This window comes from Anguilla rostrata, chromosome 15 (assembly GCF_018555375.3).
Source record: "Anguilla rostrata isolate EN2019 chromosome 15, ASM1855537v3, whole genome shotgun sequence".
Classification (NCBI taxonomy): domain Eukaryota; kingdom Metazoa; phylum Chordata; class Actinopteri; order Anguilliformes; family Anguillidae; genus Anguilla; species Anguilla rostrata.
The window spans coordinates 23,724,479-23,746,313 of NC_057947.1; the positions used below are offsets into that span (position 1 = coordinate 23,724,479).

Sequence of the window (21,835 nt, forward strand, 5' to 3'; positions counted from 1 at the left end):
GTCATCAACTAATTTTATACCAAATTTATGCAAAGTCCTGAAACTTACTACGGCAAGCTTAAAGCGATGTTCAATAAGTGAAATCCATTGGAAAGCCATTGTGCTTCCGGGGAATTGAATGAGAGGGTTAAATGGCAGAAGAATGAAAGCAGAAGAGCTCTGAAAGCATATTCCCTCAGACCTCTCCCAGACGTGGAGGGGGGGTGGGGGGGTTGGCTAATTGAAAAATCTGGGCACTTTTTTATTCTCATCTCCTTAAAATGAATCTGGAGTTGATAATGGTGGCCTGTGAGCGGCCATTAGTTTGATAAACAGTTAAAGCAGCATTAGGCCGAGGCAGCTGAATCAATGGGAGATGTACGAGAGATCCAGGATGTGATGGTCACACCCCTTCCCCACCCCACGACTGCCTCGTTGTAACTCAGGCCCTGTAAGAACCACAACAGGCTGTGAGTCCACCCGCCATCCTTCTGGCCATGTAACAGAACTGACTCCAGGTGCGACTCCAATCGTCAGTCCCTCAGAGCTGACTGTGATTCCAGACCCATCGGTCTGTGTAACAGCACTGACTGTCGTTCGGACTCGAGAGGCCCCCCCCGCTCTGCCCCCAGCTCTGCCCCAGCTCTGCGGGGGCGTGCGCCTACCTGTGCTGATGCCGGAGTTGGCGATGACCGTGGCTTCGCTCCACTGGTCAGCGCTGGACACGGAGTAGGAGCGCTGGTGCATGCCGTCGGGCCGGCTGTTGAAGGACACCAGGCTGATCCCACTGGCCATCTGGGAGGCCGAGGAGCTGCTGGTCACCGAGCCAGCTGGGAGGGAGGGGGAGAGAGGGGGGCAGGGTCAGAGGAACCAATAAGACACAACACACTGGGAGGAACAGGTAAGATGTAACACACTGGGAGGAACAGGTAAGATGTAACACACTGGGAGGAACAGGTAAGATGTAACACACAAGGTTTCCATCCATGCAGGTTATGTACAACCTGTAGGGTAGGAATGCTTGCATATGTGCCAAACGACAGGCGCTTCGAAAATTTTCAAAGGCTGGTTTCAATTGGGCGACGAGTTTCAGAGTAGCATGGCTAAGGGTTAGAGTGTTGATAGTGAAGAGTTGAAAATCAAATGGAGTGACAAATAGAGTGAAGACATTGACCGTTTACATGGGATTTGTGCTTGCTGAGATCAAATCTATTTTTGTGTGCTCATATGGAAATGTAGTCAAAACAGACATGGAAGGACTACAAGAATCGGGACGTTGTTTGGAGCGGAATAGGTAGAGCCTATCTATTTTCAATCACCACTAATGACCGCATTACCGGTGCATGGTAAACTGCACCCCTCTTTAATAATGAGCGAGACTCTTCCGATTTACAGAGTAGCCTTATCCATCTCAGTCCGCAGAGGCTCTTCTCTCCTCTTCCTGTCCGCCATTATCTCTTAAAGAACTCCTCAAGGTTTTCCGCCGAGCCGTCCGTTCGTCTGTCCTCGCCCCCTTTCCCGCTCCTTTAACCCGGCCCAGTGGAAGTGACAGAGCTCCTTTTAAACACGCACTTAGGAAGCCAAAGTTAAAAAATATACCTGCTTCAGCGTTGATGTATAAGGCGGTGATTTGTGTGGGGGATATATGACAGGCCGCTGCCGCCTGCCTACGGGGAGCTCCACAGACCGAAATGTCACGTCTCAATTTAATCTCCTTTCAAACGAATAAATAAGGCTCTCTCTTGCCTAATGAGCACCTTTTGCTAAATGAGAACATTAATATATACATTTAGACTGAGAGACAGAGAGAGGAGAGAGGGAAAGGGAAGGAGACTTCAGAGCGATCAAGCGGAGATGGTGGCGGTCGGACCGCGGTTTAACACTGAATGCGACGCACGGTCCAAGGGGAGGAGCACGGCAGGCTGAAGCTCAAACACAGTGAGGCCTGGATAACTGGTGGGAATAAGATGCGCGGGGCTGCGCTGTGGGGCTGCGCTGTGAGGCTGCACTGTGGGGCTGCACTGTGGCTGCTTGGGCTGCACTGTGAGGCTTGCATGTGGGCTGCACTGTGGGCTGCTGTTGTGGGCTGCACTGTGGGGCTGCACTGTGGGGCTGCACTGTGGAGCTGCATTGTGGAGCTGCATTGGGGAGCTGCATTGGGGAGCTGCATTGTGGGGCTGCACTGTGGAGCTGCATTGTGGGGCTGCATTGGGGCTGCACTTGGGCTGCACTGTGGGGCTGCATTGTGGGGCTGCACTCTGGGCTGCACTCTGGGGCTGCACTCTGGGGCTGCACTCTGGGGCTGCACTCTGGGGCTGCACTCTGGGGCTGCACTCTGGGGCTGCACTCTGGGGCTGCATTACAGGGCTGCACTGTGGGGCTGCACCGTGGGGCTGCATTGTGGAGCTGCCTGTGGGAGCTGCATTGGGGCTCCTGTGGGCGCACTGGACTACATTGTGAGGCTGCAAGGAGCCATGGAGCTCTTGGGGAGCTCACTGTGGGCTGCACATGTGGAGTAATGTGGGCCTCGGCTGAGCATGTCAATGGCAGGCCAAACCTTAGCGCTGCTCGGGAGACTAGCCGCATGGGCCAAATGGAATATGTCCTAAGCGCGGCCAATGAGCTGTCACTCGCCGCAGCCAATTACTCTTTACACGTGTCAATCAAAGAGGGAGATATAAGGGGCCCATTAGCCCAAACCCTTTCAGCGCTGCTCCTAATGTGTCATGGGCTCATTAATCCAATACAGGTCAGAGCCCTGTATGGGAGTATAGGGATACACATATACCTACACACACACGCGCGCACACACACACACACAGGGCAGGTCAGAGCCCTGTACAGGAGTAGAGAAATACACATAAATCTATCCACACACACACACACACACACACACTACAAGCTATGTATGGGACCACAGAGTTAAGCACATACCTAAAAGAACAGAGTTGAAACTATACATGGGCACAAACACAACGAAAAGGTATGACACAAAGATCAACACAAAACAAACTGGGGCTTCACATGGATATGATGTCATTCAGACTATCAAGTTACATGAAACCACCACATTCCCAACATTTTTGTTGCCGTACCATTGTACACTGCTCTCTTTATTTCACTGCCTCTCTCTCTCACTCTCTCTCTCTCATTAGAGCCCATTTCTGGAGCTGGCTGAGTGGAGAGAGGACTCAGATTGCATTAATATTCATGACGATAATTAGTACATGTATCACGGGTCACTGAATAGTCATGCTATTAGTTTGGTCTTGGCGAATCGTGAGTGCGTGTGTGCGTGCGTGCGTGCGTGCGTGCGTGTGTGCGTGCGTGAGTGCGTGCGTGAGTGCGAGTGTGCGTGCTCTATTCACATGGTGAGGCGGCACCATACAAAGCATGTGCATACAATGTAATGAAAACATAAAACAAATAAATACAAGATATCAATAAGATGTAACAAAAACGGCATTACAACTGAGAACCAGAGTGACCAACGGAGCAGCGAGACTCCAGGCCCAGGCTGCAGAGAGGGCTAACAGCCTCACATCAGCACAACACAGTCCCTTTACCCAGCCCTTCCACACCCTGTACACAGGACCCGCCGCGCTTCCCACAAAACGTGTGGTTCGCGTTGAAAAAAAGGAAAACCGTTTCCTTCTGAAACCCTAGAGATTCTGAGATTTTATGGAGGTTTAAAAACAAAATGACAAAAATGATGTCGAACAGCACTGACATTTTACTTGTCTGACAGACCGCTGATATTTTAGTTGTCTTCGCACAAATTGTACATATATGTTTTCCCGTTCATACAAGTTGTGGCCTTGTTTTTTTCTTCAGGCTGTTAATTCCTGAAAGTGGTGTTGTGTCAGTCTCAGGTGGTCAGTACTGAGGGGACTCGAGTGTGAGCCAGACCCATACTGCTCTACACGCGGTCTGTGACTCACGCCACACTGGTTCTGACAGAGCAGGTGACAGACTCACCTGTGGTTCTGACAGAGCAGGTGACAGACTCACCTGTGGTTCTGACAGAGCAGGTGACAGACTCACCTGTGGTTCTGACAGAGCAGGTGACAGACTCACCTGTGGTTCTGACAGAGCAGGTGACAGACTCACCTGTGGTTCTGACAGAGCAGGTGACAGACTACTAAGGACATGTGTGTGTGTGTGTGTGTGTGTGTGTGTGTATATGTGTGCGTGTGCATGTGAGTGCATGTGCGTGTGTGTGTGTGTGTATGTGTGCGTATGTGCGTGCGTGTGAGTGCATGTGTGTGCGTGTGTTCAGGTGTGTGTGTGTGAGGGGTGATGAGGCTGACCCTGGTTCTGGCCCAGCTGCAGGTTGCTCATGTCCTTGGCGAGCCCGTTGGTTTTGGGGCTGGACACGGAGGAGCAGGTGGACACGGCGCGGGGGGGGCGCTTGCCCGGGACCTTCACAGTGGTGCGCAGGAGGTCCACCTCTTTACCGTGGATGTTCTGCATGTAGTCCTGTGAGCAGAGATGAGCATGTGCATGGGGTTACTCTCACACGTGCACACACACACACACACAAACATGTGGCTGTGGTCAAGTGTGACCTGCCCGTTAAAACTTCTTTTCATTTGAGCAATTAAACAAGCCCTAATTATTTTAGTGCTTCTCGCCAAATGCTCTCTCCATTGGGACCTCGCCCCCACGCTCTAAATATCCCTCTGGGGGGGGTCGTCATGGTTTTCTCCCTGCAGAACACACTAACCACACTGCAGCCTGCCGCTATCTCCATGAGGGCCACGCCAGCCCCCCCCTCGCTCACTGAAGCGGGGGGGCAGAATACCCCGGTGCGCAAGCTGGGACGTCCTACATCAAAGAGGGGGGGGGGGCAAGACCAGAGCGGCGTCTGGCGAGGAGGGCAAGGACGACGCATCGGGATGAGAAGACGACAAGCCCCCCCCCACCCCACCCCCCTCCACAGCACCCTGCCCCACCCTCTCCTCACGAGAGACTGACAAAATGGCATTTCAAAGCCAAGTGCTCTCGACAGCGCTTAACAAGCCACCAGAGAGCTCTTCAGCCCCGGCCCCGCTGGAGTCATCAGCGGCCCTGCAACAGCTTGACGGAGGTAATTGCATCTCCATTTGCATTTCCCTCCTTTTATCATCCGCACGCTGGGAACCGCACGAGGGGTGCGGCGAGCCGGACCCCACAAACTACATACGGAGGACACGTTGTGTGTGTGTGCGTGTGTGTGTGCACGCATATGCAAGATCACACACCATGTTTACAGCTTAAGTTCGGAGGGCTGGTAAGAACACTGGAAGCACAGATCTGATGAAGAGTCCTTTCTAAAAGACCAAACAAACACGTGGAAAAGTTTTTTTTTTGTTTTTTTAATCTATGCATATATTTACGTACTTGAATACTTTTTTGAAAGATGTGCAAGTGTGCCAGCTGTAGAATGTTCTCCATTTTCAGGGGAGCATTATCAAGTTTCACCGCTAATTATGCTGCATCTATTTCCACGCACTTAATTAGTAGCATTAATGTGATCTCTTTTCACATAGTCAAGCAATTAAGAGCCATGATTGAGTTTCATTCTATTAGCCTCAACAAACAGTCTAATTGATGGCGTCCCTTACAGATGTGGAGGACCTGCTGGATGCTGAGAGCACTTGACGAAGCTTTGGGGGGGGGGGCGGGGGTCAGTTTAAAACTAATGAACACAGGATCAGTGTGGAGCCGTTTGGTGGACTGGCTCTCCGATATCCCACTGGACACCGCAACCTTTTACCCACGCTGGGGGTCTGCTCTGAGTCAGCTCCCGGACTTCCGGCACGCCGCAAGTGTTTACTGCGCTGGAGAGCCGGATCACGTGACCCGAGATCATGTGATCACTCCAAATGGGACGGTATGGGATCAGCATTTATACTGAGGACATATCTCAGTTTTTTCTTTTCTTTTTTTCCTGCAATGCAACCATTAATCCAGAACACTGCGTGAGCAAAGTTGTTCTCCACAGCACTGGGAGAATGGGGATCTCTTCTTGCGTCTACAGAACCAGAGCTACGTGTAGCGCACGGGGAAGGGGACCGTGCGTGGAGACAGAGGTGGCAAAAGCTTGACTATTCAAAATGTCAAATCAATCAATTAAGAGTAAGGCAATTAATACAAATAAATTCATTAACTGATTAGGCGTGCTTTTCTTCTGGCTACCTGAATCCATGCCTCTGACCTAGCATGGGCTAAGCTCTCACGCTAACAACGTAATTCAGGTTTTAATTAAAAATAACATTAAGGTCTGATTGCATCTGCAGGAAGACAGAGAGAGAAAATATCATCAATAAGATGGCGCAGGGACAGCATACAGTCCGCGTGCGCTAACAAGCCTAGGGAAGCGGGCAATTAGGGGAGGCCATTACGACATAATGCTACACGTTATCCACGTCGCGATTGGGCACGCAGGTGACGCAGCGGCCCAGGCGCATCTCGCTCAATCAGCGGAGTCCTGACGGCCAGGCGGGCTACGCTGCGCGGCGTGGCGGGAAAGCCGCCAGGAGGCCAGCTATCCCAGCGGGCAGAGCTCGCCGAGTCCAGCGCGAGAGAAAGAACGGATCAAGAAAAGAAAAATGAACATCTTTCATGGTGATGCTGTTGTCTGAAAACCCACAAAGTGTGAGAGGAATTGATGTGATTTCTGTTGCTTAAGCCACGCGGTGAGGACCATTTGTGCTACTTAGCCTATGCTTAGCAACACGACTGATCCAGGAGAACTTACTGCAGCTGCCCAAACCATCTTTTGATATACACATTTTAACCCATTAAAAATTGTATAGTTATTAACATGAACAAGCTGTAAGCCTGCTATAGCATCTGCTATCTCTGCAAGTCAAATATGGCTTTAACATGACAAAGCACAGCTCTGTGGAAGAAATTCTCACCACAAAGAAACTTCTTGCAGCAATGCATTTTGGGAAAGATGTGGAAATCAATGCTGCTAGTGAAAACTTTTATTAGCATAATTGTGGGATATCCATGGTAGCTGTTCGTATTGTCCTGCACACTGGAATTAGCTGTCCATATGACTCCACTCACCAGTAATGTGATATTTTTTTAGTGCACTTATAACTAAAATATTCATAACAAGAAATACAAAGCTTTCACAAAAACTAAATCAAAGAATGCTGTAGAATGTTGTAGAATATATTTTCATAACTTGAGGAAATTTAAAAGCGTTTACAGTTTCAAAGCTGTAGGAAGACGAACATGAGTTAAAACGCAAATGTGAAAAGTAAGTAATCCAGACAGACAACAACAGTCTGTCTCGCCTGTTTCCCCATACAAACTAATTAACTAATTAGACCAATTAAGGCGGGGTAATTGGTTGACACAGAAGACGTGCATTCACACGGAGCCCCCCAGGCTCTGAGTTAGAGGCCTGTGACCTCAGCTGATGGAGGAGAGGGCGGGGTCAGGGATCAGAGAGCAGGAAGTTGCGGTCAGAGAGCAGGAAGTCGGGGGCAGGGATACTCACGTGCAGGCTGGGGTGGTAGGTGAGCACGCCGTTGTCGCACAGGGTAACGTATTTCTTCTTCCACTCTTTATTTAGGGACTTGCCACTGCGCTTTAGGAGCATTCCCTACAGAGAGAGAGAGACAGAGAGAGAGAAAGAGTATTCATATTAATATCAGTTAATATTATTTTTATATAGCACTGTGTACTGAGATGCTGAACAGTTGACCAAAATACATACATTTTGGGAAATGTTACTTTCATAGTAAACCGGCCAAATAAACACTTGCAGTGCCGTGAAACATATGTATTATTATTATTATTATTATTGCACACACATTATTACATCATTATTCTTATTCACAAGCCTGACATTGTGTAGGCAAGTTGTGGCAGGGCTCCCTTTGATGTCATGACTAACTTTATTTCTATCCCCCTTCCCTCCAAATATCCCCAGACCCACCAAAAAATGAGCAGGAATTTAGCGGATGTAGATTGGAGCATTGCACAAATGGCTTGCTTTGTAACTGGGCTGAAGATTCCTACAGACTAATTCCTTAAGATCAGGCCCTGCTTTTGCTCCCCGTGCTTGTGTATTTCGCCATCTAGTGGTGAAACAAAGGTACTTCCGACACTTTCGGCAGGAGCTGGGGGGGTGGGGATCTGAAGGCACAGTAAATCACTGCCATTAATTGCTACATCGAGAATTCGACATTATTTTGAGCCCTGTTTCGGGTTGGGGAGGGGGTGACTTTGCGCCGAACTTGGAGTACCTCTCTCCTCTCGACATGAACGCTGGGCAATGTTAATGTTCTAAATGTTAAGCGGTAGCGATATAGGAAATCTATGCCGTGGCACCTCACAGTGTCTGCAGGCTGTGATGAAATGGCGCTCATAAATTTATATTAAAGGCCTGTTCGATGGCAATTATTTACCAACAAAGATTTATTGATCCCTGCTTCAGTCACAGGCTCATGGTGAGGGGCGGGGGAAAGGGGGGGGGCATGATAGAGAGAGGTACCTCAATAATGACCTCAAAAAGTTCCTGCTCCTACCCCCCTGCCCCCCCCCAAAGAAGTTGGGAGACTGTGCGGGGCAGTTGGCAGTGGCCTGGGGTTTGAATCCCTACCATGGAACTTTCTGTACTGTGATCCCGTCTCCATCTGTAACCTGTTCTGCTTTTCTACTGCCCGACTAAAGACAAAAATATAGATGCATCTACGCACATCCTCAAACAAACTATCTTCGCAAAGACAGCTCACAGGTCAAGCCATTGATAGCTCGCAGGTCAAATCACCTGCCAGCGCCAGGCTGATGTGCCGGCACATACTGATTAGATCACTGCTCTGCTTGAGCTCAGCGTGTGAATAAGCTAAAGCACACGCTCTCCCTAGATGAGGAGTTGAATGGCAGATTTGACAAATGGACTCTGGTACTGTGGAGTATTAGTGGGTGAAGTGGCCTTCGCAGCCGTGGAATCTGCGGGTTCAATCTCCAGAGCAGATGCCGTCACTGTACCCATCAGACCTAACCGCTTCAGTTAAATATCCAGCAATCTAATGGAGTAATTTGTAAAGATAACGGGCACGTCCAGTGTCAAAGTGTATCTGCTCAGCAAACAGCAAAAGGGAATATCATCCTGGGGTTTATCACAGAGACGATACGCTTGGTGTTTATTCTGTAACTCATTATTTGTCAAACATTGACTGAATAAAATGCATTAGATAAAGAAGCTATTCCAGAAGCCTCCATACTGCTGCTGAATTTTTATTATTTGAAAGCACTTCGTGAAACAGTTTTCTTTTTTTTAAATCCGCAGGGGAAAAAAGAAAGAAAAAAAAGTCTTCCCGTACCGAAAGTAAATCTCAGATAACAACCCCAGAACTGAAAGTAACTGTGGTTTGTTTACACATACAAAAAAAAATTGAAAGAAAAAATAAATTCTTTCAGGAAGCGAGACGGTTTTTAAAAATGTATTATTAATTCTCGTTCTCATACGAATATACGAGGACACATTAGCGCGCGGATCTGACCATTACCGAGCTCTCCTACGCACATCAGCTGCGCCTGGCTGGCTGTTTAACAGGCAACCGCCCACACTTCATTTCAGCCAAATTCATTAGGCAAGAGGGGAATAAAACTGTCCGCTGATTAGCAATTACTCCGTATCTGCTGTGTGTGTCACTTCACTGGACTTGTTAAACATTAACACTGCAGACGAGGGAAATTAATAGAGTCCAAGCGTGTCTGGGAAAAAGATCACGCAAAGTGGAGGCTGACAGCGAGGCCAGGAGGAGGAGGAGGGGCCCGCTGCACATGGGCCCTTCTGTAAACAAACGGAAACAAATAACATCGTTTTTTTAATGTTTTGATTTCGGTTACAGCGACCGAACCGGGCCCGCAAAAGGACGATAAAAACAACAAACCGAGGGAGAATGCAGACCGTGATAAACGAGAGGTAGCGGCACGTTTCAATTTAAATTCAAATTAAAGGCTAACGTGCTCTTGGCCTTGTTAAAACATTTCAATCAACGGAGTGCGAAACTGTGACGACCTGAACTTCTAACGCACCAGAACTCTGAATTTTCGGGATAGGGTAGAGTTTAGCGTAGCGCATCATTCTGCACCACTGAGCTTCATGTTGTACATCACATGCCATTGCACAGAATTACCCCTCTGTCAAGCCCACTAACTGAATGGGAACATTTTTCCCAAGAAACATTCCCCATTTCCCTCACAGGATCTATCGTGAGAAGACGGGGGTTGTGGGACTCTGGGTCAGCGCCTCTGAATGTGAAACAGGCCAATGCATACACAAGTGACAGGCACGACTTAAACAAGTATTTAAAACAGTGAAACTTTAAAATACTGAAAAATTCCAGTAAAAACAGAAAACATTCCAAGACATCCCTGAGAATTACATGTGAAACATGTTGCTAGCCATAACATACAATCAAGTGAAAATAAAAATGCCTTCCTGATAGTGGTTCAATGAGACATTTCTATTAAAACAGTTAGGCTAAAGTCCCTTGAAATTATCATTTGAGCCAAACCCGGTTTGAGGCCTACAGTGTGTCACTTGTGTACAGCCTGTTTGAGCATGTGTAAACCATTTTGTATGTGCATCTAAATGTGTGTGTGTGTGTGTGTGTGTGCGTGCTTGCATGTGTGTGCGAGTGCATGTGAGTGTGTGTGTGTGTGTGTGCATGTGAGTGAGTGTGTGTGCGTGTGTGTGTGCGCATGTGAGTGAGTGTGTGTGCGTGTGTGTGTGCGCATGTGAGTGTGTGCATGTGTGCATGTGCATGTGAGTGTGTGTGTGTGTGTGTGCATGTGCGTGTGTGCATCTGCATGTGTGCATGTGAGTGTGTGTGTGTGTGTGTATGTGTGTGCGTGTAAGCAAGAGGCTGGGAGGAGGATCCGTTAAAGGTATCCCCATCGCTGCACACAGTAGCAAACTACCCGACCTATTTTTATAAAGTGTCCACACAATTTGGGGCCGGGTTTATTAATTTTGCTCATCCGTCGCCCGGGTGACAAGCGATCCTTTAGCGGGGGAGGCTAATTGAACGGCACGTCGCCCCTCTGATGGGCCGTATTTTTCACCACCTAAAACCCGGCCTGATGACACATTAGCTCGCTCTCCGTTACCTTCGCTGGCCTGACAGCTCGCAAGGTCTCCCCACAGAGAATAAATTGAGGAAATAAATAAATCATGAATTTGCATTTCTTCATTTCCAAGCGGTTGCTTCCATCAAGAGAAGAGATTGGGGGGGAAACAGCATAAATAATAAATAAAAAATAAAATGAAATGATAAAAAATGGGTGGTGGGGGGGGCATCGTACCTGCTGACACCAAGTACATATGTTGAGAACCACACGTTAGCTTGCTAGCTCATTCGACTGTGACGCTCACCAGCGTGCTGCAATCTGACTGACTGACTGACGCTCTCCTGTTACTAAGGGAACGCACGGCCCTCTGTCAAAATAAGAGCGCGATCACCCTGCTTATCCTGTCTAACTGCAGGAGCCCTGTTCACGGCCTACGCTCTGGCCTTACTGGTCAATTGCTGCAAATAGGAAGTCAATACTTCTGCCTGGCTCCATAAAATAAACACAGGACTTCCCACAGTCCTCAGCTGAACTGAACAGGGCAGGTCTCCCCACAGAAGCCATAGAAGAGTGTGATTCCCTGAAAAGTGACTTAAAACATACACATACATACACACTCGCATGCATGCACATGCACACACACACGCACACACACACACACACACACACACACACACAGCAGTAGCTACAGATCTGCTCAGAGCAGGCCTTTGTTCATGTCAGGACAGGGGACTGAGGATGTCATTCCAGGCCGTGTGTGTGAGACGGGGGCGGGGCGGGCGGGGCGGGGGCCACGCTGGCTCATTTCCCCGGCGTCAGTCAGGGCCGGGGGCCGCGGCTCGGTGACGGACGGCGGCTGAAAGCCGGACAGCCCGTATCGCGGCCGGCCATCTGATCGGGCCGGTGCGGTCAGCAACACCCCCAGCCCATTTATCATCCGCACAGACACCTCTGGGGAGGGGGGGCACGGGGGAGACACAGTGTGCGCGGGTGCTGGGGTTATACACCCCCACCCCCCACCCCGCTCCGCTCACACACCTCCATACAGCCAAGCACAGGGCCGTGCGGTCGCATGCGGCTAAATGGGAACGATGGACACGAGCCGTACTGCACACGTACGAGCGTGTGACGGGTGAGGGGTATGCTGGGAGATCTGAGGGGAGATCACAGAGACACTGAACAAACACAGAGCTACAGAACGGCTGAACCAGCGAGCTCTCACCCGCACAGGGTGCACTTCACTGGGGCTGAGAACAGACACACATGCACACATGTACGCGCACACACATACACACGCGCGCGCACACACAACCACACACACACACACAGATAAGGTCGTCTCTGATGAAGCAAGGACAGGGAAGGTCAGGCCCCAGGGAGCTGGGCGAGCTCAAGATAAAATAAAACAGGACAGAAAAAAAACGCAGCAACTGATTTATCTGATAAGAGTTCTGGGTAATTAATTATAAACTCAATTATCCAAACCTTACTTCAGCAGTCTCAATTCATTAGGAGATAAAACCCTGACCCTAATCTCATTTTTTTTGACAATGAGAAAGAACAGGAAAGTGAAGAACACGGGTTCGCTTTCTGCCTCTCTGGTCAGGAAGGCCTGCTTTGGCTTTGGGTCAGTGACCAGCCCCCTTCCCTTAAATCCCTCCACTTCGTTAAGCCACAGACCCACGATGCTACCAAACAGGAAATGGAGGAAGTGCAGTGCCTAAACTCACAGCATCATGGGACACCCTTCAGACACCCTACAGAAACCGAAATGGAGGATCCCCCACCACAACAAAGATATCTTCTGTGATGATCCAACACGTCGTACCTGCACTCACCACCACACACCAGCAATCGAAGAACATTTCTCCCAACATATTCTTATACCTTTCTAAACAAAAAATACATGTAAAAAAAATGAAAGAGGAATTTCATGGGTTAATTAGCAAGGCAAAAAAAAAAAAAAAAAAAGGTAATCATTCCCGGAACGCTTCTGAGCGGTGACAACCTTTCCTGGGGAAATGATATTTTGCGAATCCAGCGGAAGGCGGATCTTGCTGTTCTCGTTAAGGACTTGATAGCAGGTCTTTAATATTCACCGTCTTAATTAGGACCGCAGTTAATTTCATTAAATTCTTTCGCTGCTAAATGAAGCAGATTATGAGACATCTTTTATTGCGAGGCGTGAAATTACAGCCTGCCTGCTGCCAGTGGCGCTGCGAAACTAATGAATTACAGGGTAAATAACAGCCAAATTAACCATCCAATTTAACTCCTAACAAAGCACCCACTTTAGAGGGCGCAAACTTTCTGTCACAACTTAGACGCGTCTTTACACGAGAGCAGCCGGCATGACCACGCTACACGCGTGCCCTTTCACCACAAACACGCTAAATTCATACAGTATGTAAATATAAAATATAAAATTTTATATATAGCATGAAACGCAGGGCAGTGATGGGAAGATAAGACGCGTCTCCTTCTTTCTCCAGCTAACGCGCAGAGCGTGCTCTGGTGTAAAATGGCCACCAAGGTGGGAGCTGCTCACTTCCTACATTTGAGGCCAGCTTGACCGTAAAGCACTTCTGAGCCAATTTACCATTATGACAGCGACCCTCTCAGCTCCACTAAGCTGTATCTCTGGCGTAACCAAGTCACAGTGCCCAAGTGTTGGGCCAAGTGTGCGGTTAAAAAATCTATGAAAAACAGGGATGGTGTGGGATTATGAATGTGAGATATTGTTCTATCTTCTGCGGTCTTATCAATGACTAGCCATCGGAAGGTCTTGCACAGGTATGTGTAACTGTTTGCCAAAATGTCTTCACCCTGTGACTGAAAAAGCATGCACAGTTTGCACAAAATAATCAGTAAGCTGCCACTGCCTGACCTCTTGAACTGAGCACAACCTGTTTAAACCTGACACTGGGCTTAGCATAGCCTTCTGTCGACCTTTAACCTTCAGCTCACTGTGCCTATCATAGCCCTGACTGGGCAGGTGAGAGAGAACGGGGCGAGCAGGCCTTCGCTGGCGAAACGCCGCCCGTGGCCAGGCCCTGGAAAAGGCCGCGTGCCGGAGAGGGCGGAGCTCTCTCACCCTCTCTCTGAGGTCACGAGCTCTTGTGACAGACGACCCCGGCGGCCATTCCAAAGCGCCCGTTTTCGGGAGGTAACAGCACTTGATATGTGCCCAGAACGGTTACAGGGGCTGTGTAATGCGCGTGGCTAATGCGCAGTCACTTGTTTTTAGGAAGCTCGCAGCCCGCTGTCCGCGGTAATTATCGTGGCGGGGGCTAAAATGGCGGCGGGCGCGGGGTGTGATCTAAAAACAACAGCGCCCTCGGGGTGGCGGGGGCCCGGCCGAACGGCTGCTGTGAGGAGGCGCTCCTGCCTGCTCCTCTCTCCCTCATCCTCCACTCTGCTCCTGCCTCTAAACTCTGTCACTTCCTGTCTCTTTGCCTCCATCACTTCCTGTCTCAATCATGTCCCCCCTGCTTATCACTTCCTCGAGCTGTCACCATAGCACCCACTTATTCTCTGCCTGCATACCTTCCCCCTCATCTCTGCCTCTATCAATGGGGACTTTAAGGATCGAGGGCTGCAGGTACAGCTACGATAACTGGAAATAAACCTGCTTTTTTTGCACATGCGTGAATTTCACTTGCTTCTGTCTGCCATAGTACATTTTTAGCCATTGATGCTCAAAGTCAAACTTCCTGCCTCAATAACTTCCTCCTGGCCTCTCGCACTTCCTGTTTTTCAGCCTCTATCATTTCCTGCCTCTCTGCCTCGTTCCCATCTTCTGCCTCACGGATTCCACTCCAAGACACGGCAGCGCTGCAGCAAATTAATCTGTTAAAATGTGAGATGCCTGCATCGGCGAGGGGGGGGGGGGTGACAAAGACAAGTGCAAGCCTCTCCAGTAATTAGCAGCTAATTAGGAACAAGGAGCAGATGCTGGTGGAGTCCTAGCAGTAAACAGGTTCTGTAAACAAAGCTTGTGAATCTCCGCGCATTTATTAGCCACCTTGACAACCGTCAGAGATTCTCCCGCCATCTGCACCGCCGCGCGGGGTCCAGCCGCACCCCGGCTCTCTAACGGGACTCCTCTCCGCTGGGACGGCAGCGGGGGCCAGACACCGACTGATCAGACTAAATAAACGGGCAAAACAGAGACCCGCGCTCGGGTTTGAGCGGCTCCCTGAGGACACGGCGAATCAGACGCAGACGCCGAGCGTGCGCGTACGCACGTATGGGACGGGAGCGCAGGTGGGAACGCCGTGCCGGGTCTTCCAGGAGGGGAGAGAGCCGGTTTCCCCCTGCGTTTCCTGACCTGGCTCCGGGGGGGGCACGCGATTAGACCGGAAGCGTGACATCACCATCGCTCGCGCGTCCAACCAGGAGCCGGCCGCCACACGGCTTCCTGATCGCGCATCGCCGCAGGACGCCACGTTCCCGCCGTCTAATCGCTGCAGCTGCAGAGCGGGAGTCCGCGTCCCCGTTCCGGGGAGAGTGTGTGAGCGTGTGTGTGGGCGCGTGTGTGAGTGTGGGCGCGTGTGGGCGTGTGTGAGAGCGCGTGTGTGTGAGGCAGCTCGCTGTGTCCGCTGAGCGGTTAGCATCCTTTAATGAGGAGCGTGTTCTAATGAAGCACCCTTTAAAAAAGGGACTCAGTGTAGCAGAGCCACGCAGCACGCTAACCTTGAGCTAGCGCTAGAGCACTAACCCCGGTAATGAGCGCCGGCGGATGACTAATAAACCGCGGTGGGGGTGGGAAGGGTTCTGCCCCGGCTTCAAACGCGCGGAGGTTAGCGGCTCGGCGCCGGTACGCGGGGGAACCGGAGCGCGGCTCGCACGCGGAGCACACGCATCATTATTCACTCTCGCCTGTCCCACCGAGCTCTCCCACGCAGCGCGGCTGAACCTGCGGACAGCACAGTACCCACCCGCGTCGCCACTTCAGGGTTCACCCTCTCGCTCAGGGCAAAGCAACCAGGCCCCCAACAGGGACTGGCTCCCGCAACCCTGCGGTCACGAGGCCGGTGCCCTAACCGCTACGCGACAGCGCAGCGCCTGGCCTTTCCGTGAAACGCGGGTTTATTAAACGCTCTGGTGCGGTCGCCACGTTTGAACCAGCGTGTTAGAATCCTGCTAGGGGGGATACGACAGAGCGATGACACTGATTCAGGGTGTCTCCTCTAAAAGCAGCAGCAAGCCTCAAATGGACTCCTGTTGTCCACTGATGAGTTTAAAGAGAGCCATTAAGGGACGTGTAGCTCGGAGGGGGGGGCAGGGGGGCCGGACGGGGCCGGGGTGCGATGTTCTCGCGGGGGCCGCCTAACGCTGGGAGACATCTGCCAAAGCGATTAGCGCCGCGCGCTCCCCGGTACCGAGAGCCGGCGATCAGAGAGCGCGTCCTCGGCCGCGCAGTGCGTCTGCAGCGGGACAGCGCCGCGCGTCCGCCCTCTTCAAACGCCGCGCAGTGCGTCCTCTTCAAACGCCGCGCGTCCGTCCTCTTCAAACGCCGCGCAGAGCCGCCGGAGCGGGTTGCGCTCGGACGCGAACGCTCTCGGCGAAAGAGGACGGAAGGGTCGGGGGGGGACAAGCGATACGATGGCTCCGGTGTGAAACGGGCGCCAAACGGGAAGCAGGTACGCACAGCCCCCCCCCTCCCCACACCGCGCCTAATTAGAGAGCAGGTCTGCCGCCAGGACGGCTGCCGCGGCGCGTGAGAGGCGGGGAGGAAGATGGGGAGCGACGCGGAGAGGGGGGAGGAAAAGACCACGGGGAATTATCAAATCAATTAACATCCAATTCCAAAATTCATTTCTGTCCTGTGCCTCTGAGCAGCCGCTCCGCCGTGTTTGCTTCTGCAATAAGCCGGCTCGTTAGGACCGCGGCGGGTCCAACGCCGGCGAAACGCTGGAACGCGGGAAACGCTGGGGGAACGCTGGGGAACGCTGGAACTGGAGGAACGCTGGGGAAACGCTGGGGAACGCTGGGAGTGGAACGCTGGGGAACGCTGGGGAACGCTGGGGAACGCTGGGGAACGCTGGGAGAACGCTGGGGAACGCTGGGGAACGCTGGGGAACGCTGGAGGAACGCTGGGGGAACGCTGGGGAACGCTGGGGAACGCTGGGGAACGCTGGGGAACGCTGGGGAACGCTGGGGAACGCTGGGGACGCTGGGGACGCTGGGGAACGCTGGGGAACGCTGGGGGAACGCTGGGGAACGCTGGGGAACGCTGGGGAACGCTGGGGAACGCTGGGGGAACGCTGGGGGAACGCTGGGGGAACGCTGGGGAACGCTGGGGAACTGGGCTGGGGAACGCTGGGGACGCGGGAACGCTGGGGGAACGCTGGCGCTGGAACGCTGGCGAAACGCTGGGGAACGCTGGGGGAACGCTGGGGGAACGCTGGGGGAACGCTGGGGAAACGCTGGGGGAACGCTGGCCTCTCCGCTGCGTCCAATTACACAGAGTGTGTGGCTGGATGGGACCCCTGCCAACAGTCTGACATGGGGGGGGGGGGGGGTGGGGGGGTTTGGACCGAGTTCCTGGGCTCGGATTAGAGCCAGCGCACAGCTGTGGTCTGGAGGGGGGGGCAGGATGGGCTGGGGTTTGGGGGTACAGTCCCCTGTCCCACACGCTGCTGGGTCTGTCAGCAGCTATGAAGACCTCAGCATCACACTCTTGATAGTCTCACGTCGTGACGATAACTTTGACAAGCATAAGAAGCAAAAACACACAGGATGCCAAAATGGCCGCACACCTTCACACAGAAATCCCAGCCCTGCTCAGGCTGGGAGCACGGCGGGTTTAGGGAAACCATCTGGTTTTTGGGCATGTACAGCGAGCGTCGCCGTGGCAACAGGTTTACAGCCTGGCTGCACAGGGCAGGAGCTGGAGCTATCGGAGCTCAAGGGAGGCGGGCTGGGAGAGCCCTGACTGACTAACAGACAGACAGACAGACAGACAGACAGACACAGACAGACAGACAGACAGACAGACAGACAGACACAGACAGACAGACAGACAGACACAGACAGACAGACACAGACAGACAGACACAGACAGACAGACACAGACAGACAGACAGACACAGACAGACAGACAGACACAGACAGACAGACACAGACAGACAGACAGACAGACAGACAGACAGACAGACACAGACACAGACAGACAGACAGACAGACACAGACAGCAGACAGACAGACAGACAGACACAGACAGACAGACAGACAGACAGACACAGACACAGACAGACAGACAGACAGACACAGACAGACAGACACAGACAGACAGACAGACAGACAGACAGACACAGACAGACACAGACAGACAGACAGACACAGACAGACAGGCACCCTGTCGGTGTTGAGCGGAGCTGGGTGCTGAGCCGCTCTGAGCTCTGTGAACGCGAGCGGAAAACGTAGAGGTACTGCTGTACCGAGCGGCCAGACGCGAGCCCACGTTCAGCCACGGGGTGAATAAAGCCCCCCCTCCCCACCCCCCAACACCGCACAGCGGCCAAACGCATCGGTGCCCGGCTCTCGCAGCTGCCCGCCGTAAACCCGCCTCCCTTCTGCCACCCGCGACCCAAACATCACCTCTGCCAGCCTCATTTGTACTTCATTAACCGCCACTGACATAACAGGATTTATGCAAATGGGCCGGCGGGATAATGGCGGGTCAGGCTGCCAGCCGCCCATTACGCCAGGCCCTCTGCCACTCGCCGCTCTGCCCGCTGTCCAGCGCCGCTCTGCAGCTCCTCCCTCACTGCAGTCCAGGGCTATTAGTGTGTGTGTGTGTGAGTGAGTGTATGTGTGTGTGCATGCATGCATGCGTGTGTGTATGCGTGTGTGTGTGTGTGTGTGTGCGTGTGTGTGTATGCGTGTGTATGTGTGTGTGTGTGAGTGTGTGCGAGTGTGTGTGTATGTGTGCGTGTGTGTGTGTATGTGCGCGTGTGTGAGCTTGTGCTTGTGCACATGCATGTGTCCAAAATCACCAAAACAATGCTGGTGGCTGGTGGACTGGTACAACTAGAACAATAACTCATTTCAAAACCCACCCACATCACAAAATGACCCAAGTGCGCAGGAAGATGAGAAAATACAATGAGAACGGACCATGCAGTCCCCTTTATTAATAAAGCGAAACAGAAGTGTCCAGTGTGACCTAATGCATATATAATACTATCCCATTTCTCATACACTGTAACAGAATTTCACACTGTAAGTTTCTCAGGATTAAGAGTATCTGCTAAATGAATGCACTAAATGAACGTAATTAATTACACTACATTTATGAAGCGCTGGTTTTCTCATTCTGCTCACTGAGAGGGCGACGGTACTGGGTAACATCTCCGATCAGAGACACATCTGGCATCAGCACATGTTGAGCTGTTATTCATTCATTACAGACATTTAGCAGATGCTCTTATCCAGAGCAACTTTAGCTTTTTCTCATGGTATCAATAAATACAACTGGCTTTCTACTGAAGCAAATACTGAAGTTAAATAGCTTGCTCAAGGGAACAATAGCAGTGCCCTACATAGGGAATCAAACCTGCAACCTTTAGGTTACAAGCCCAGTTCCCTAACCATTATACGACACTGCCCCCCAGCAGTTAAGGGGGGACATTTTACCGATTAGTTGCGATTTCAGTCATTATAAACGGTTAAGAGGCCATTTTACTATAGAGGCTGCACACAGCACTCACAGCGCCCATGTAAACGGTGTGGAATTCAGTTACGGCAAGGACATCTTCTACCTCTCTCCAGATAGGGGGTGGGTAGGGATGTGGGGGGGGGGTGTGTGACTTGTACCTTCTGTGAATTCAGTAAAACAGGGATACGCGGCTCTCCCGCAAGCTAATGGCTAATCACAGCTGCAGCCAGGCTAATAAACACAGAGCTCATTTAAAGGCAGGCCTAATCACAGATGCAATTTGTTCATTAGAAAATTACAAACAAGAGCCCGGCACTGACATGAGAGACCACGATTAGCAGCACTAATTGCCTGATTCTTACACTCCAGTAGGAACTCACGGGAGATGCCCCACACACGCATACACGCACACACACAGACACAGACACGCGCACACACATTCACACACACACACGCATACACGCACACACACAGACACACATTCACACACACACACACACACACACACCACCACACACACATCACACCACACACACACACCACATCGCCACACACGCGCACACAGTTCACATGCACCACACCACACACACAGCTGCACGCGCACACGCACACACACACGCATACATGCGCACACACACGCGCACGCAGGCATGCACGCATGCACACACACACACACAAACACAGCTGCACGCGCACACACACACACACACACACGCGCATACATGCGCACACCGCACGCAGGCATGCACGCACGCACACACACATCACATACACACGCACACAGACCCCCTCCCTTGATTCCCCCTTCGCTCTTGCTGTTTACAACAAATTAAGGCCAACTCAAACAACCTATCCCCGGCTCCTGGGGTGGGGGGGGCGGACCTGTACTTCTGCCCCCCGCTGCTGCTCCAATCAAAGCTCTCCGCCACACAGGCAAGGCAGCCCTTTGAAAAGACGAGCCGGGTCCATATGCCAGCCACCAGACAACACTTCATTAGGCCCAGCTGCCATTTCCCCCCTCGCTTCTCCACACAGAGAGAGAGGAGTACAGAGGGAACGAGAGAGAGAGAAAGAGAGAGGGAGAGAGCGGCGGGGGGGGAGGAGAGAGAGAGAAATCCCTTCCCACTCCTTATCCTAATGGTCTCATTTCAATACGCTGGAGAACCTGGCTCTAATTGATGTCAAGTGTGTACTTTCACCGCTAATCAAGGGGAAGCCATCAAACGGCCAGCCTCGCTTCTGTCCCCGCTCCCGATCACAGGCCACTTCTCCCGCCGCCCGCCGCCGCCCGCCGCCGCCGGCCCGGCAATTACCCGGCGGCGCGGGCCGGCGGGGGCCGCGGGGGGGCCGGCGCGGGGCCGGCGGGGAAGCGCAGAGGTACCTGTTTAATTGGGATAGCGCGCCCGCTCCCGATGCTGTCCGCCCGGCCCTCCAGCCCTTTCTTCTCCTTGTCTGGCTCGCTCCCTTTCCGAGACTGCGGGGGGGGAGACAGGGTTTGGAGCGGTGAGAGGACGGTCTCGGCCTGCGTGCGCTTCCGAAAGCCAGCTCCTTACCTTCTGCTCCTCTGCCTGCTCCGGCATCCGCAAAAACACTCACAATAAAACAGAAAGCCCGCGGGTAGGACAGGAACCGCTGGGCACTTAGAACGGTAACGCACCAACGTCCAGGTCTCAGTCCTGCGACTGTTATGTAACATATCTGCGTACGTGGAATTTTAATATAACATTACTGCCTAACTCTTCACCAATAAAATTACTATCTAACTCTTTACCAACACAATAACCTGCTGGGTAACATAAAGTAGCAAAACACACTCAAATTAATTTAATCAGTCACATTTACTGCAGACCCAGTTTAAAATAATAAAGAATAATAGAATACTGCTAATATTGACGATGTTGAATTGTGCCAAATTACAAACTGTATTAAACGAAATGCACACGTAGTATAAAATAATGGAATAGCAAGACATGCACATACCTGCGTTAAAGTATGCAAACTATTCATTTGATAGACAGGTCTCGTTTTGAAAATTGGAACATTAAAAAATCTGTCTTTATTTCCATAAATTCAGGAAATTAAGGTAAAATCATGAATTGGAAAATG

The 21,835-nt window shown here is 51.6% G+C and overlaps 1 protein-coding gene across 4 annotated transcripts in view; it reads right to left on the bottom strand.

The window, feature by feature from the left end:
- Positions 1–21,835, bottom strand: part of agap1 (ArfGAP with GTPase domain, ankyrin repeat and PH domain 1) — a 148,181-nt gene that overhangs the window by 41,247 nt on the left and 85,099 nt on the right. For all 4 annotated transcript variants that reach the window (XM_064311740.1, XM_064311741.1, XM_064311743.1 and 1 more), the window contains 4 exons: positions 21,111–21,203; positions 7,478–7,582; positions 4,290–4,458; positions 645–809 (listed from right to left, as the gene is read on the bottom strand). In XM_064311740.1, coding sequence (XP_064167810.1) covers positions 645–809; positions 4,290–4,458; positions 7,478–7,582; positions 21,111–21,203 — 532 coding nt within the window. The remainder of the gene's footprint in view (positions 1–644; positions 810–4,289; positions 4,459–7,477; positions 7,583–21,110; positions 21,204–21,835) is intronic.